General features: G+C 31.8%; 1 protein-coding gene across 2 annotated transcripts in view; it reads right to left on the minus strand.

The window, feature by feature from the left end:
* The window catches only part of LOC117159794 (A-type potassium channel modulatory protein KCNIP1), a 29,413-nt gene extending 13,402 nt beyond the window's left edge, over window positions 1-16,011 (minus strand). For both annotated transcript variants that reach the window (XM_076623926.1, XM_033339945.2), the window contains exons 1-2: window positions 15,688-16,011; window positions 7,849-8,211 (exon numbers count right to left, since the gene is read on the minus strand). In XM_076623926.1, the coding sequence (XP_076480041.1) occupies window positions 7,849-8,013 (165 nt within the window). In that variant the 5' untranslated portion in view covers window positions 8,014-8,211; window positions 15,688-16,011. The remainder of the gene's footprint in view (window positions 1-7,848; window positions 8,212-15,687) is intronic.
* Window positions 16,012-16,669: the final 658 nt, after the last annotated feature.

Here is a 16,669-nt window from a genome sequence, read left to right on the forward strand (position 1 = left end):
ACCTACATATGTTGGCCAAAAACCGTTGCATCCTATAGAAAGCACTCATCCATTACAAGATTCCAACGCCAGAAATCGATTTTCGTTTTTTAATATGACATTTATAATGAAAGTTCCCGTACTTCCGACAGTTTAATCGGTTTGATAAAATAGCGAATATAATGCAGGGCGTAATCTCTCGATTGATGTTATATAAATTGAATAGAAACACTATGAAAAAAAAAAAATGAAAAAATTCCTTTAGCAGTATCATTAATATAACATTAAAAGATACACACTCCAAAATAAGGGTTAATATTTTAATAAAATACTATAAATAATAATTAAACAATTAATATAAATAATAGTGTTAAACATAAATGTAACTATGTAAATATGTCCTGAATGATTAATTTACACAATACGCGAAAGGTGTTTGTGGCCGACCTATATTTGCATTCGAGAAAGTAAATTATGGAGGTACACTTCAATTACATGGAACATTGTCACTGAATTCTATTCGCCCAGAAAATTACGTCGGACTTCACCTCATTAGAATTTCAGTCGACACGTGAACTCCAATTGGAGTGGTTAATCCAATTGAGATTGAAATATAATATAATATAAACGTCGTCAAAGATACAAAGAAACGAACTGAACGAACTGAATTGAGAAGAGACTTAGTGAGCCCTAGAAGTTGTAGTTGGATTCTTCATTGAAGTACCACTCAACTTATAGTTCTCGTTAACCTGTACTTACGGCGCCGTTCTTATTTTTATATGAGATATAGAGAACAAGTCAAAGTTTGTTATTGTTTTGCAATAAAAGATAACAAATTAGGAAGAGGAAGTTCTTGTTCTAATGATTTTATAAACGAGATGAACAATTTAAAATAAAATCATATTTTTTCATCTATTTATAAATTACTTATACAGTTCTTACTTCAGATCGAGATTTCACTTGCTTTAAAATTATCATGAAAGGTAGACTTTCTTATAATGATTTCAATCACTAATAATAAATCAAATAAATGATACAAGGATATTTAAAAGCAAAGTTCAAATTCTTTTCCTTATCTCACTTACAGTACCTTTTAACTTTACTTTGGTATAGCATTTTTAATGAAACCACTGCTCGTGAATATATTAAACTTATCTAAAAATACTGTATTACTATATACTGTATTACTATATTAAAATACTGTATTGTACGATAGTGATAATACATCTCTTTTTATATTATATTCAGTACCATGCAGTTGTTACAAAAGTAAACTATCGATAAAAGAAAAGCATAAATTTACTTCTCGTAGGAGAACCAAAGGTTGCTTATCCAACGACACAAGGTAATTGGAATAGGTCAGAGGGATGCGTGAAAGTTCGAAGGTTCATCCGAATTAGAAGGCGACAATTTACTGAAAAGTTCAGCTATCCTATCGACCTTCGTGCGTGTGCGGCTATTGTATACATACGTAGGCCTAAATCCTTGCAATTTTCCTAAACGTCAAGGTTCCGGCCTCGACGCGGCCTCTGGTGGTCGGCCTTCTTCGATTGCCACTAGATACCGACACACACGCTTACTCCCGCCATACTTCCCTTAAATAGAATCGAGTTCAATAGGACGAACGTGCTAACGCTTGCCTAACCTTTACGCTTTCATTGAAAAAAAAAGGAAAAGGAAAAAAAAGACTTCTATACTCTAGACTTAAGATGGAGAGAAAGAACAAGGGAAACAATGAGGCTACGTTGTGCCTCCTCGATAGTTGTGACAAAGGGACTACAGAATAGAGGATATCGGACTTGTTTGCTGCCTAACCATATATCAATGCCATGGAGGAGAATAAATTCGACGCTTCGCGGTAGATTCTGTCCGCAAGATTACACTTGAATATTTTGTTTCTGTATAGAGCAGCGTTTAGAAAGTTAACATTGTTATCATGTCTTTTCTTTTCCATAAATAATAATTGAAATAGAAGCTTTACTTAATACTAAACGTCATATTTATGGCACCTTTTCATAATAAAGGGCAATTGAAACAAAAATTTGATTTAATAATAGATATTATATACAGGTTGTGTAATATAGATAACAGCTTCTTCCAGTCAAACTTCTGATGCCTTCTGATAATAAATGAAGTATGAAGAATGTCACAAATTAATCCTCTAAAATCCGTTAACCGTCTACTATATACATATCGTGTTTCTTTGCTGTGATTCTCAATTGTAGAGACAAAAGACCCAATATCAGTCATATTGACTGATTGGGTAATTTTAGCGATAAATTACTATCATTTCGAGAATTCAATGTTTTTTAGACATTACCTATTCGGATAAAAAATACCATAAACATACCCGCGATACTTAGCACCGTACATTTTCATCGTCGTGCAAACGCATGCTCTTGACACAATTGCCAGTCTTAAAGGCTCAAGTGGAGAACGTACAGTGGCGAAATAGCGCAATTAAAACACCTAAGGAACTCTCGAAAAGTCCGACGCTTTTTTCGCCCATACACACAAAACGTTCCAAGGCTCAGGGCTTTTTCTACGTAACGTACAAGTGCTCGTCGACGAGTGGCTGTGCGACGAAAGTACTTACGATATTCAACCTTTCGATCCTTTCAGGGGCTGATCAAAAACATAAATAAATTCTCTCCAACTCTCCTTGCCTTTTACATTTTAATTGAATACATTTTTTCATTCAGAAAAATACAGTGGCTATAAAAGGTATTGTCACATACCCTTATTTTGCAATGAAGCAATCTTTTTATTAGGTTCTATATATTTCATTTTTACAGTATCAAATTTTTGTAATCATACGAAAGTACATATGTACTATTAAATGATACGAAAAGTATACTTGAACCTAATTAATTAGTATGTAAATACTACGATAAATGAATGGTAAGTAAATATTGTTTGTAGCCGCTGTACGTCTAAATACCCTTTAATATCATCAGATTAAAACAACCGCAGAAAATTTCCGTTTTAAAATCTCTTTAAAAATAATAATGATGTACGAGTGTGCTGGAGACAATTTTATCAGATAATTTATTGTTTAAAGCAGAAAAGGAGTATAAATACTTTTATAATATAGGTGAAGAATATTTTTGAAGATTATTTCGTAAATAACCTATAAAAGATGCTTAAGAGGATAAGTAAAAAATGTGATTATAATTAATGACATCTTATAATTCAACTGTTACTTTGAAACACATTTTATAAAAGAATAATGAAAACGAATGTTAGAGACAATCTTACCAGGCAACCTGTTGTTTGAAGTCAGAAACAATACTTAATATTTAAATAATATATAAGAATAATATTTTTGAAAATAATGCCAGTTAAAAAGAAAAAGCAAATGGTCGAAATTTTAATATCTCTCTTATTTCATTCTTTTCAGTAAAATGATCGATTGAAAGTAGATCCATTCGTCAGTTCGAAATCTTCCAGCAGAATTTCGAAAACTCAATGGTATCTCGCGAAATAGTAATCGTCGTGACACACTTTTAGGCTGGCAAAAGCATAAAACGCCGGTCGATATCTAGTATACGTGTGTTTAGCTGGGAAAAAACTGCAGTTAAAAGCCACACATTTTGTGACAAAACTATCACATCGTGTATTCACGACTTTGATCATCAGTATACCAGTCGCAAAAGCGTTTTATACGTACACTACCGTTCAAAATTTTTCAGAAGCTTTAGTCCATTTGTAACAGTACTTCAGTTTGATCAAAATATACAAATTAATGATAAATTGACAATTAGAAGCGACATTATCTTTTTATGGAATTAACAAATCATAAACTAACCATACTTATTAAAAGATGTATCTAGTAATAAAATATTTTACAATTTACTATCGATACTACAGAATTATAAAAATCTCTAAGTAACCAATATTTTTTCCATCAATATTCTTTCAAATTCACTGTATATCTTGTCAAAAGTAAGCAAATATATATACATATATGTATATGTATAACATGATGTACGATATACAATAAACAACATGTTATATACAATATGTTGTACATATATATACACACAACATATGTATGTACATATATTTTTGAACGATAGTGAATACGTCGATCCATTTCCATTCATCTTACACCATTTATGAAACAACCAGAAACAACGTCGATCAATCAATCGATCGAACATGTCCATTCTTTCGAAATGTTTTATTTCAAATATGTATATGTACTGTCATATCGTTACGATACAAAGGGAAGTTTTTTGTCGCTTTAGAAAGTCGATTATGCTAGTACAAACTAAACCACGTGGAAACGTGTTAAAATAGAGATTCGCGACGGTGCTTGAATAATATCGACTACATCAGACAATAAGCCATCTCTTCGTTGCCTACCTCGTGTCAGTTATCTATATCGATGGCTATCAAAAAGTGAAACGTTTGGACTGCAGCCGACTTTTATCTGTCGTTAATTGAGCAAAGAAACATTATTAATGTATAAAAACTGTCAGGCAGAAAAAATGATAGAGATTTTATTGAAACTGCTACTGCAAAGACAGTCAAGAAAGTTTGTGACACGTAAATTAACATAAATTAAAAAATTGATTAATCGGATAATATAAGAGTTTACATAAAATTAGATGAACAAAAGAAATAACAATGAATGTAGAATTTTAAATTAAATTTTGAAACCGCTCATTTGACCGGGCCTGGTAAGGTCAGTGTTAACTCGCAATACGGTTAACATAATGATACACCAAAGAAAATGTTTCTTTAAACAAGAGTAATACGTACAACATATGTATTCGGTCTGCCCAAATGAGACAGACATCGTGCAATGTGGGTAAATCCTGGTTGAAGAATAGAAAGTTCTAAACTCGACAAATTACCGTGAAACGTACAGGTGGTTCTGCTACAGTTCCGAACTCGTTTGTCTGCGGATAGTTACATCCTCAATGGAGGAAAACGCAGTTAAGTAACTTGGAACACTTAAACGAAATATTAGTCGAAAAGAAAATACCAAACACTAAATACTATTATCAAGCACAAAGCACTATTTCTTTTAAACTTAATTAACTTTACCGGTTTACCCTTAAAGGTTTGACGTTACACTAATAATACCACAAATCGATTTTCACATATATTACAATTAAAAATTAATTATAATATAAGTTAAATAATTTTTTTAATTTGTAATACCGTAATTTTAACATGTGTGATATAATTATAATTGTATAATTGTATTTAAAATGGTACAAATATAACTGAAGTTCGAAGTATAGTCTTTAATTTAAATTTCCCGTGAATGAATTTCATCAATTAAATTACTAATTAAGAATCAACTGAAATTTTCGGTTAAATTTCGTGTTTTATTTAAAAAAAAAAGGATTAGATCAGATCTAAAGCATAAAATTAGAACAACAAACGTTTTGAACTACTGTATTGACATGCTAGAGCGTACACCTATGACATTTACGTAGAAACAACATCAACCTTGAAGGAAACTCGAGGAGCTACAACTACCGTCTCTATTACCCTCTAAACGCTACGTAAATATTTTATGAGTGACACGGGATTGGCGTGGCACGTTACCTTCCCCTCCTAAGCCTCGAAAACTCATTTGTCGCAAAAATCGAAATTTCTCCTTTGCAACATCAAGGTCATATTCGTCATGAAAATCGCTGGCATTGCGTGTACTCATATGGTGATTGTTTGATTAAAATTGAATCGTTACTGCATGTATTATATGAAAGAGAAATAAGATACTTTAGGCGATTTTATAACTTTACGTACTTGCAATTATAGATTAATCATCGTAACGATATTGTTGCAATTATTACATGTTTGTGTGTAAATTGCGTTTCAATGTCATTCCCCCAATTTCTTTCTTATTTTACAAGCTACGAACATTTCAACATACGCGACATAATTATTATTATTTATTTCTTATGAAATATTGAAAGTATGTATTACATAGTTTGTATCTGATACCAAAAATACAAGAAATTTTAAGAACGAAGAAGTAATTATTTTCTAAAAATTGTTTATTCTAAATTCTTCGACATTCTATCGTACTGTCAGAGAAATCCGTCCATCGTCAAAGAATGACCTTGTATATCACAAACCTTTCCATGCAGGCTCGTCCAAAGAACTGGGATAGACCATAATCTCTAGCTTCCTCTCATCTGAATATAACTACAAAGGGCGGTAAAAAATTACCTGTTTTTATATGAAACTCGAAGCTATCTCCAAGCACAAAAAGGAACGCAATCTCTAAGTTTAAAAACTTCATTCAGGAAGTTGGACAAAATTCATTTCACAGAAATCCCTCAAATTCACCTTTTTCTACTAACCTCATTTACGTTGCATTTTATTTCTTTTACGTTTAAAAACCAACATTTCAACGATGGAATTACTTTCTTTTATTCATTGTCAGACGCGTCTAAATAAATTTATTAAAATCTAACTCGAACTTAACCATAATATATCAGAAATTTTAGCGTTATTTAATATTTTTCATTAACATTGTCACAGTCTGTGCGCTGTTGCACAATTATGAGCCAATATTATCAATGAAAGTTTCCAAGTTACAAATTATAGTTTATCAGCATTAACAATTTTACTAGGCGAAAGATCCTATTTATCATAACATTATAAATTTATAAAAAAGGAATGTATAATCTATAACTAGTAATTTGTCAATTCAATAATATTATTAGTTGGTAAATAATTGTACTAGACAATGGTAATAACGCATAAGAAGTGATTGTTAATTCGCCGAAGAATATTTCTAGATGAACATTGTACGCACAACGTAAGAGGAGAGGGGGATATCCAAAATAAAATTCCGTAGCAACATTTCCGTCCCCTCATGAATATTCATAGCAAATAAAATTATGACGAAAATTGATGGCATGCCAGGAACATGCACCAGCCGACTGGTTTGCAAAGTACAATCATCGTTACGAATTATAACTAATTTTACAAAAAGACTAACTTAATCAAGAAGTGAACCATCTTATTCAACGTTTCATCAAAGATTATTCTTATATGAAATTTTCTTTCGTGAGAAATAATTATATATAATAGGTTTCGGATTATTTAGATTTCATAAAACGTATTCATTAATAAGTATCGTGTTGCAGGCTGATAGCAAGTTAATGACTACAAGAGATAACTAACTTTGAGGGGAGGTACAGAGTTGTGCTTCTTGGAACAACCTGAATGAGAAACTGATGATAAAGCGCTTCATAGAATTTTGTATTATATAGAATTTTGTATTTTATATTATAGAAGATAATGAAGTCATTCATATAAAATATATTTGGAATTTATATTTCATTAAAAATTCAGAATCAGATTAATTTGATCAATCATTTTAATATATAAATTATTCATTATTTTAATGTAGAAACATCACCAATTACACGTAATTAAGCTCTAGTTCAAAATTACGTTTTAAAATTATTGCACAGAAATGAAGCTTTAGTTGGCTAAATTAATTTGGCTTTCAATTTCTAAATAATATTAGAATTAAAAGAATTTGTAGAGACAGAAATAGAAAAATTTCAAACGTTAGTATGTAATTATACTGAAATTATTAATAAAAATACTCGAACTGGTGAGATTAATTCACCTCTACGTGCCTAATAGAATATGAATTTTAAACAAGTACTTATGTTAAATACAAATTTTAAAAAATCCAGATCTAATTACATTCAATTAATCCCTCATTTAAAACATCTTCTCACTGCTTAGAAACGAAATTTTAACTGGGAATGTCCTCGGGGGATTAAAGTGGCCAGACCATCCAAGAGTGACTCACGGCTCTACTTATTGTTCCAGGAACCGCAATTCTGTATCATCGGCTGTATTTTCAGATTCAACGTGGCTTACCTGCTTGAAGCCACGGTACATCACTCGTATTTCTTGTCTGGAGAATTTGGTCTGTCGAAGCAGTTCCTCGAGGGCGACAGGTCTGGTGGTTTGTTGCCTGGTTCGTGTGCTTTCGAAATCAAACAGAGCCTCTTCCGGTCCTGGCGAATCCGGCGGCGTAGCCATTTGTGATCAGCTCAACGTTTCTTGTCCGACGAAATTCTTTTGTTTTTCAATTTATCAGATGCCCTCCTCTTGATTCGTTCAAGGTCACACCACGATTACTTCATCCTTCTCCATTCGTTATTTTGCATTGCCCTCTTGCCTATATTTCCAGTTTTAATAGTTAAAAGAAGGATTGAAGAAAGAATGCTAGACCAGAGTCTGAAAAAAGATGGTTTTAAGTTAATTCAAATATTAATTATATTTTAATAATTTTAGATTGTTTGCTTATAAATTTTTTACCATTAATGTGATAACCAGTAATATAATAGTTTATAATGACTGTTATATACATTATTAAATATAATTATATTAACATAAAACATTCCAATACAAAAGTGTCCAACCACAAAGTAGATTTATTGTCAAAATAATGAGTTTTTAAAAAGTGTACTTATAGAACGTGGAGTGGCTTATAAAGCACAGAACAATTAAATTTTCTGCATTTGAAATACAATTAGAGACTTTTGGCCGCCACTATATAAGAATAAATCAGTGAAGATAATTGCGTGTTCGTAAATTTTATCTATTTTAAAAATCCAATTAATATGACGTAATAGTGACAATTTGATCGATAAGGGATTGAGAAGATTCAACTTTAAGTTTGAAAGTAGATAAGGTAAATCATTGATCAGGCTTAAGATCAATAAAACCTCCAGAAAGCTAAGTATCAAATTTTTTAAAATTTTGTCAGAACTTAAAATGATCTCGAATAGGCATAGATAAAACTATTTACCACAACAGAAATTTAAACATTCCAGAATATATAAACTATCAATGCCTATATTATTGGTATTTATATTAATTCCTTATATTAAAAGAAATCGAAAAATCTTTTAACATTTTGTTTTCCGATACTTCGTTTTTAAAATACAAGCAATTAAAACTTTTGCGTCCTGACTTTCGACGCGCGAAGTTCGAATTTCGGTCTTCACGCGCTCATCAATCTTAAATGCTCCTCAATTCGTAAACCTAAAATTTTAACAACAAAATACTAAAGAACTTTTCTTTTTCATTCTTCCCAAAGACCTCTGCTTTTAAAGCACCAAAAGAATGTTGCATAAAATTTAAAAAAATACATCCACAACTTGCTATAAATAACAGCAATATTTCCAATACAGAAAAAATACTCAGAAAAATTAATACGAAGTACAACGTCAAGAGAAAATATTAGAGAGAACCCAAATCTGATACTAATGCATTAATAAAATATTGCATAGAACTTTCAAAGAGGGAAATTCACATTTTTAAATAAATACATACTTCGTAAGTTCTGATATCTTCCAATCTGCATCAAAGAGAAATATTAGAGGAAATCCAAATGTAACTTTATGCATCAACAAAACGTAACGTTAAATTTCTAAAATACGGAGGAGAAGATCCATAACTCACAATGAATGTTTTCATAGTACAACGAGAATAGCTATAAAAATTGAAATGAATCTCTTTTACTTAACGTCAGGAAGAAATATTATGAAGAATCCGAAACTATCTTTACTATATCAACAAAATGTTACATAAAAGTCCAAGAAGAAAAATACACACTCCACACAATGGGAATTTTATATCTTCGAAAAAAGAACTATTTACTAAAATTCGCGTAAATCTCTTTGATTCAGCATCAAGAGCAAATATAATAGAGGACTCAAACCTAATTCTATTACATCAAAAAATATTATATAAAACTTCGAAAAAGAAAAATTCACGCTTCACAGTCAATACTCAGTAAAAAATTCATACAGTACAGTAAAAACTCAGAAAAAATTCATTCGTTCTTCGAGATTCGACTGACAAACAGGAGGAACAATTTCAAACGGTGTTCCATAAATATGCACTGGTTGCCATGTATTTTACATATACGGCCTAGTACGAGGCTTCCATAAACATCCGGCAAGCCAACGATAGCCGAATGCATGTGGCAGATTCATGGAAGCAGTTGTAAAATGACGGATTTAAAGCTGCAGCTACTACGTGTCTGGCTTTTGTACACGTAAGCGCGTTGGAACGGCAAACCGAAATCCAAGTCGAATCAAATATTTACGTACTGATATTCAGAGAGTAAATTAATGTCAAAATCAGATCAAACGATGTCGATCGATTCTTTTAATGAATTAAAAACTCTCTGATTGACGGAGCCACGTGTTGCGAGTCGCGTGGTCTGACTCGATAGCGCCTTGTTCTACTTAAAGTATGAGTGGGCGTATCATGTAGATTTGAAGTAGTTTGAGGTGATTTTTATATGCTGGTTCCTTGTTTTATATATTTTTTTACTTTTTTCGGTAATATTGTATAAGGTAGTATATGTACTTATTAATTCCTTATTTATAACTTTATGCTTATTAACTCCTTAACCTACGATTTACGTTTGAGAATTTACGTTTGGTCCGATCATTGTAGGTTAAGGGGTTAAGATACATCTTGTTAAAAAGAAGCAAGTATCCAGAAACTTGTGAATGATAATGTACATAATATTCAGCTTGAGATGACTGATTTTATTCTCTGGTATTATATGTTTCTTTCTTTACCAACAAGTTCTTCCAGTAATTTTTGTAAAAAAGAAAAATAGAAAAAAGATGAAATTACGTAAGGTTACCATACGGTTGGCAAAATTCAGGTCACTCGGTTAACGCCTATTGAATCAAACGCGATGTCACAACCGTGTTCTGTAAAGAAGCAAAGAGAGAAAAAGATAAACGTGTGGGGATGCTCGTCAGGCATCGCTACCTCCTTTCAAGAATCGATGATGGTTCAAAGGGTCCCCCTAATGACATTTTCAAATCGTTTCATTTCAATTCACACCCTCTGGTGAACTCGAACAGATTGTTTCAATAGTTGTCCCAAATTAATTCTACTACAACACATGGCCAACCGCTTGAGAAAATTCTCCATTTTCTATTCTAGTTTTCTTAGTCTCCTTAGTTTCCTAACAAATTAGAAGAAGCGGATTTTTGCTTCATTCTAACAGATCTTAGTTTTTCTAATAAATTAGGAGAAACATTTTTATACTTTATTCTAACAAACTCTTTCTTATAATGTGATCAGAAAAACAACAGAATATTTCCTTTTAATTTCTCATTATTAAATTCTTGTAGTATAGGATTTTTAGAAATACCCCTAGGAAACTTACTAGAAGCGCCTAGTAATATCTCATTCATGCAGTTGACAATACGTTAACTTTGAAATAGACTATAATCAATATTATCATAATTATAGAACGATAATTTAATTAAACCATAAAACCTGATTAAATCCCTTTTGATTTCGAAATATATTATAATTGATATCACTATGATCGCAGAATATTTATTCAATCAATTATGTAGCACTTACTGTTATTCAATTACGAAACCTGATTTTGACATGGACGTGGAAATTGATTTTAAGGTGCAAATGTAAATGCACAGGAAACTTTCATACTGTACTATATATTGTATAAAATATACAAACATACAAATATACAAATCTACAAGTATATTACATTGATAAAATTTGGAACCAATTGAAAATGTATATGAAAGTTACAAGAAATTTACTACTTCTAGTACATTTTCTGTATATATTACTATATATAATTTTCGGATTCTCTCAAACTTCTTCAATATAATCATGATGCTCCTATTATACTGTTCGAAGGAAAATTCAAAATGTTTCGCATAGTACACATAATATGTTCATAAAAAGTTTTTACAAATATCCGAATACTTTCGTGAGCTGCTGTATTTTGTACAATATTAAATTACTTTGTTTCGAGAGTAAAGTAAACCGAAAAAGGCAATGAATAAACGAACACAAACACGGTGAAACATCGGACAAAGAATCGACTTATCGATTCTGGCGATTTCTTTCTCTGTATATGCAGATCGTGTACGCTGGTGTTCATTCATTTTAAAATTGATTTTCACTCGGAAGAATAGCTTTCAGCGTTTTGCTTCCCAACTACATATGAGGTTCAATCTATTTCTAGAACTTTTTTTCACGTGGCAACCGACTTGAAATATTTTATGGTGGTTGTTCTCTAGTAAAACAATCCCATGTTACACATTAAAATTCATCTTCATTCCGAAAAAGGATTATTATTCTTCTTATCACAAAAAATTGAAACATTAAAATTCATCTTCATCCTTCCTACATCAAGAACCAGTCCTAAATCAGCTTTATCATCTACAAAATATTGCACAGCAAAGCCAACATATTCAATTTATTCCAACAAACAGCAAAGCACCTGTTTTAACTGCACTAATCTGTTCCTAAATTTCTCCGAATAAAAAGCTGTCGCGCGACGAAAGTAACAATCGTTTTATCGTTTTCTATGTATCCGTTGCGAGAAACGCAAAAAAGAAAAATGGCTGTAAAGTTGGAATGAATCATGATTGTACCCATATGTGACCGCCGAGGATCGATAGATAAAGTGAATTTTTATTTTTCATAGGCGTATAGGTATATGGCTATTATGTGACACATACATGTATAAATGAAAGATACATAGCCTCGTTACAACATTGGGTGTCTATACCTATAGTCTATACTGTATATTAGATACACAGTTGTTCGGTGTTTCATTGGAAAGTTGGCAAAAGCAGTGCACGCGCGAATTTCTGGAATAAATTTCGATGCTCTCAGCTTAAATCCACCCACATTCTGCAACAACCCTCTTCAACCCCTTTACGACCTTCTCAATGTGGGGGATGATGAGTATCGTAAATCTTGGGGTGTACCAAGAATTCTTTCTAGAACAATTTTGTAATGTTAGCGCGGACTATATATAGTGTAGTACCTATTCATGTCAACATTAGGTTGGTGTAATTAGAGTAATGAATCCTTTAATTCGTTTGATTGATCACATTCAGAGAATACTATTTCTATTGTATATTGATTACTATCTTTATTGATTTCCAAATTTAAATTATTCATGTGAAGTCCGTTAACTTTCGACATCCTTCAAGCAATTATTGTAAAGTAAATAATGTAAATAAAATTTTAAATAATTAAATATAACTAAATGTATAATAATATCCGTAAGTTATGTAGTTTCACGTATTCGTCGAATTTTCGATGTAATCAAAAATGCCTAATATAAGAGACTTTTTAAAGAAATGCAAATATTATGACCGATAATGTCGCGGTAAGGTAAAACACGAGTTTACTTCGGGACATACTTTTCTACGAAGTTACTGTAAAGCTACGCAAATCGTTAATTGCGGCCCTCATTACCCACTTTTATATGTTCGTTACTAGAACGGTGAAAACGAATTAATTAATTCATGCAAATCAGTCTATACTATTCTCCTTTGCCACGAGAAAAAAATTTGCTAATTATTTTATAATAATGTCCTTATAAAATATCAAAGAAAAGAATTTTCTAGAAATATTTTAATATAATATTCTGTAGGGAATGCTTTTCTTTGATTTTACGTATATTATTCAAATATAGAAAATATATACTGCTATATCAATAAATCTCTTTTAATTATTTGCGCATTTGATATGTATTATTGATAATGACTCATTATAAAAATGTATATATCTATTCTAAATGATAATGGAGACATGCTTATTGTCAGAAGTAAATTTTCAGATCAGCTCTTGTACCATCAAAAATAGACGGTGAAGTAAACCGAATACCATGCGTGCAAGAAATTAGCTACACACCGCATTAAATCTTCCGGCGAATTGCTTTTCTATGGCGATGGCCGCGTACCGTTTCGACAATAAACCAGCTTTACATCTTCGTTACCATCATCTACATTACGCATTCGTTCTACTGACGGATAAAATGGACTTAATGACACCGATTGAATGTAAACTCAATTACGCGATTAAGTCAATAAATTTCACTGATTTTGTGGTAAATGATTATAAAAATCAGTAACAGATAATGTTTCAAAATATTACAATTTAAATATCTTCATAATAGAAGACTTAAAAGTAAGTTAAAAAATGCTTCGAAATCGAATATGCTTTTATTATTGTATAAACAAGATTTAAAAATGTGTAATAATACTATATAAAAATATTGCATTACTGTACATATGCTGATAATTACATAGTTGAACACTTTTTCATGATGTTACAGAAAATATTTAAAAATATGTAAAAATGATAAGTAAAAAGAATACTGCATGCTATTTTATAAAGAGATTTGGCGTATTATCATTCATTATTGTAACTAATATACTATTCTCTCATATTTGAAAACTAAATTGAATTGCGTAAGTAATTTAAAAATTAAATATCCTGCTACCACTTTGAAAAACGATATTGATTACACGAACGAAAAGAGGAACAGTGATAATATTAAGTACTCGACTTAACAGTGCACATTATCGTTTATTATTACAGTTGAAAAATTTAGTATCCTTTCATACTGGTCAAAGTGAAAGGATGTCCAACGTGAATGGCTCTATGTTTAAACTAGCTTAAATATTTCACCCGGCTACGCGAGCATCCACTCGAGATATTGCTACTATTACTCTTCAAAGAAAGTTTCTAACTTGTCCACAATTGTAAGACCATTTCTTCTTTTGAACTAACAAAATATAAGAACTGCATTTTTTTATTTGTGCATCTATCGCGTGTAAAGATTATTTCGCTCGTGTCGTACAACACGTTGCCGTACCATAATAAATCTTATTAGCTTACGGAAACAGCATGGGATAAGTATAAAATATCGTCCCTTACTAGAGAACAATAGAAACAAAGGACAATTTGCCACACCGGGGCGCGCGGTAAAATAACATTACGTAACGCTCGCACCTGTATTTGGCTATTAATTTTGAAAACGAAATATCGTTGCCAAAAAATCTGAAATTATCTCTTACTATCCTAATTTATTTTCTGTTAAAAAAGACATAAATAGATGTTTTATTGGAAACTATTCAGTTCAATGCTAAAAAGTATTAGTATTTAACATTATAGTAAATAAAATACCTAATGGAACTTGTATAATTTAGAAAAGTAACAACGGATATAGAAGACACAAAAAGAATACTATCTGTTTGATTCATTATATAGCTTCATCTAGAAAATATTAGCACTCTAGAGTAGCAATGTTATAGTGAATAGAGTATAATATTTGTATAGATTTTGAGGAAAATAATAATATTTGTATAAGACAGAAAATGTAATTATCTGGAATAACACATTTTTACTCTTGTCTTGATTACCTCTATTTAACAAATAAAAGTTGTCTCTATTTATCTAAATTTCCCCTAGAAAATATTAGCACACAGAATAGAATAACTATGTTACAGTGAATAGAATACAATAATGCTTTTATCAATTTTTAAAATCTAATAATAAATGTAAAAAATACGAAAATATTTTGATTATCCTTTCTTAAATATCCAATCTATTATCAACCTCTTTAAATATTCAATTCATTACTAATTTATTTAATCCTGGCGAATCAATTGAGCCCCATTTACCCCAAAACAATCATAATGCTCAACGTACAAAATCAAGCCTAACAACAACAAACACAGAAATCTCTAAAAAAAATCAACGGTATAAGAATGAAAATATCCTTTTCTAACCTCCTTACAATAACCTTATCTATCAAGTATACAGTTTCCTTGACTCGCGCGAGCGCACAAAAATGGCAACAGCCTGGCGGCAAGATAACAGAGAGAAGTCGCTTACGTTTCTCCGCGTAGAAAGAAATGTCAGCCAACTCGCTGGGAATTCGATCAGGACGTGATGGACCAGACGAAGGAGGCCACAGAGAGAGAAACAGGAAAACAGAGTATGTATTCGTTTTTTTGAAGGACAACGCGAGCACGCTGGACTTGCAGGGTGAACGACCCTGGGTCGAAGAAGAGACGCGACGTTCGACGAAGGACCGGAGAAAGAGAGTCAGGCTAGCCCGAGCACCGGTATACCGTTTATATCCTCTTCTAGTGGCACACACAACGCTCAACAACGATACTGCGCAACTACGTAGTCGGCGGCAGACTGGATGTGGCCGGGTTAGACCGGACCACGCATCCTCTGCCCCGCCCAATCGTCGCCCTCCTTCTTTTTCGCCCCCATACGATCCTTCCCCACGGAAGGAAACTACCCTTAACGAGCGAGCTCCTTTCTGTTTCCCCACCGACTTGCTCGCCTATTCTCCTTTATCTCTCCTCATCCCTCTTTTTTTACATACTGCAAGGAATACATTGTGTTATGAAAATTGCTTGAATGATGAGATTGTTTAGAAGATAGGGTTGCCTGATTTTGTACATACCTCTTAGAATGATACTTATCCTAAGAAATTTTAATTATTCAAGGTTGTTTCCCCCTCCATTAGATGATTTGGTTATATTGTTATGTTATTTAACAACAGAAAGAATATATACATGTGTCTTCGTATCTTCTGAAATTATGTTTATTTAACCATATTCCTCTTGATTTTATGATCGTATCGATTTTTGTACCTTTTGAAATTATAAATGTACTAAGGAGAGATTTGTTTAATTAATAGCGCTTTCCCCTTTCACTAGATGGTTTGAATATTGTTAACTGACTACTTGTTTCTTCCTCTTATTTCTCCTCGTATGAAATATTTGATCTTTAATGGCCTAAGTCAATATATCTATTTATAAAATATCGGGGAAGCCGATCTATAATCGAAAAATACATA

Source organism: Bombus vancouverensis, chromosome 13 (genome assembly GCF_051014615.1).
Source record: "Bombus vancouverensis nearcticus chromosome 13, iyBomVanc1_principal, whole genome shotgun sequence".
Classification (NCBI taxonomy): Eukaryota; Metazoa; Arthropoda; class Insecta; order Hymenoptera; family Apidae; genus Bombus; species Bombus vancouverensis.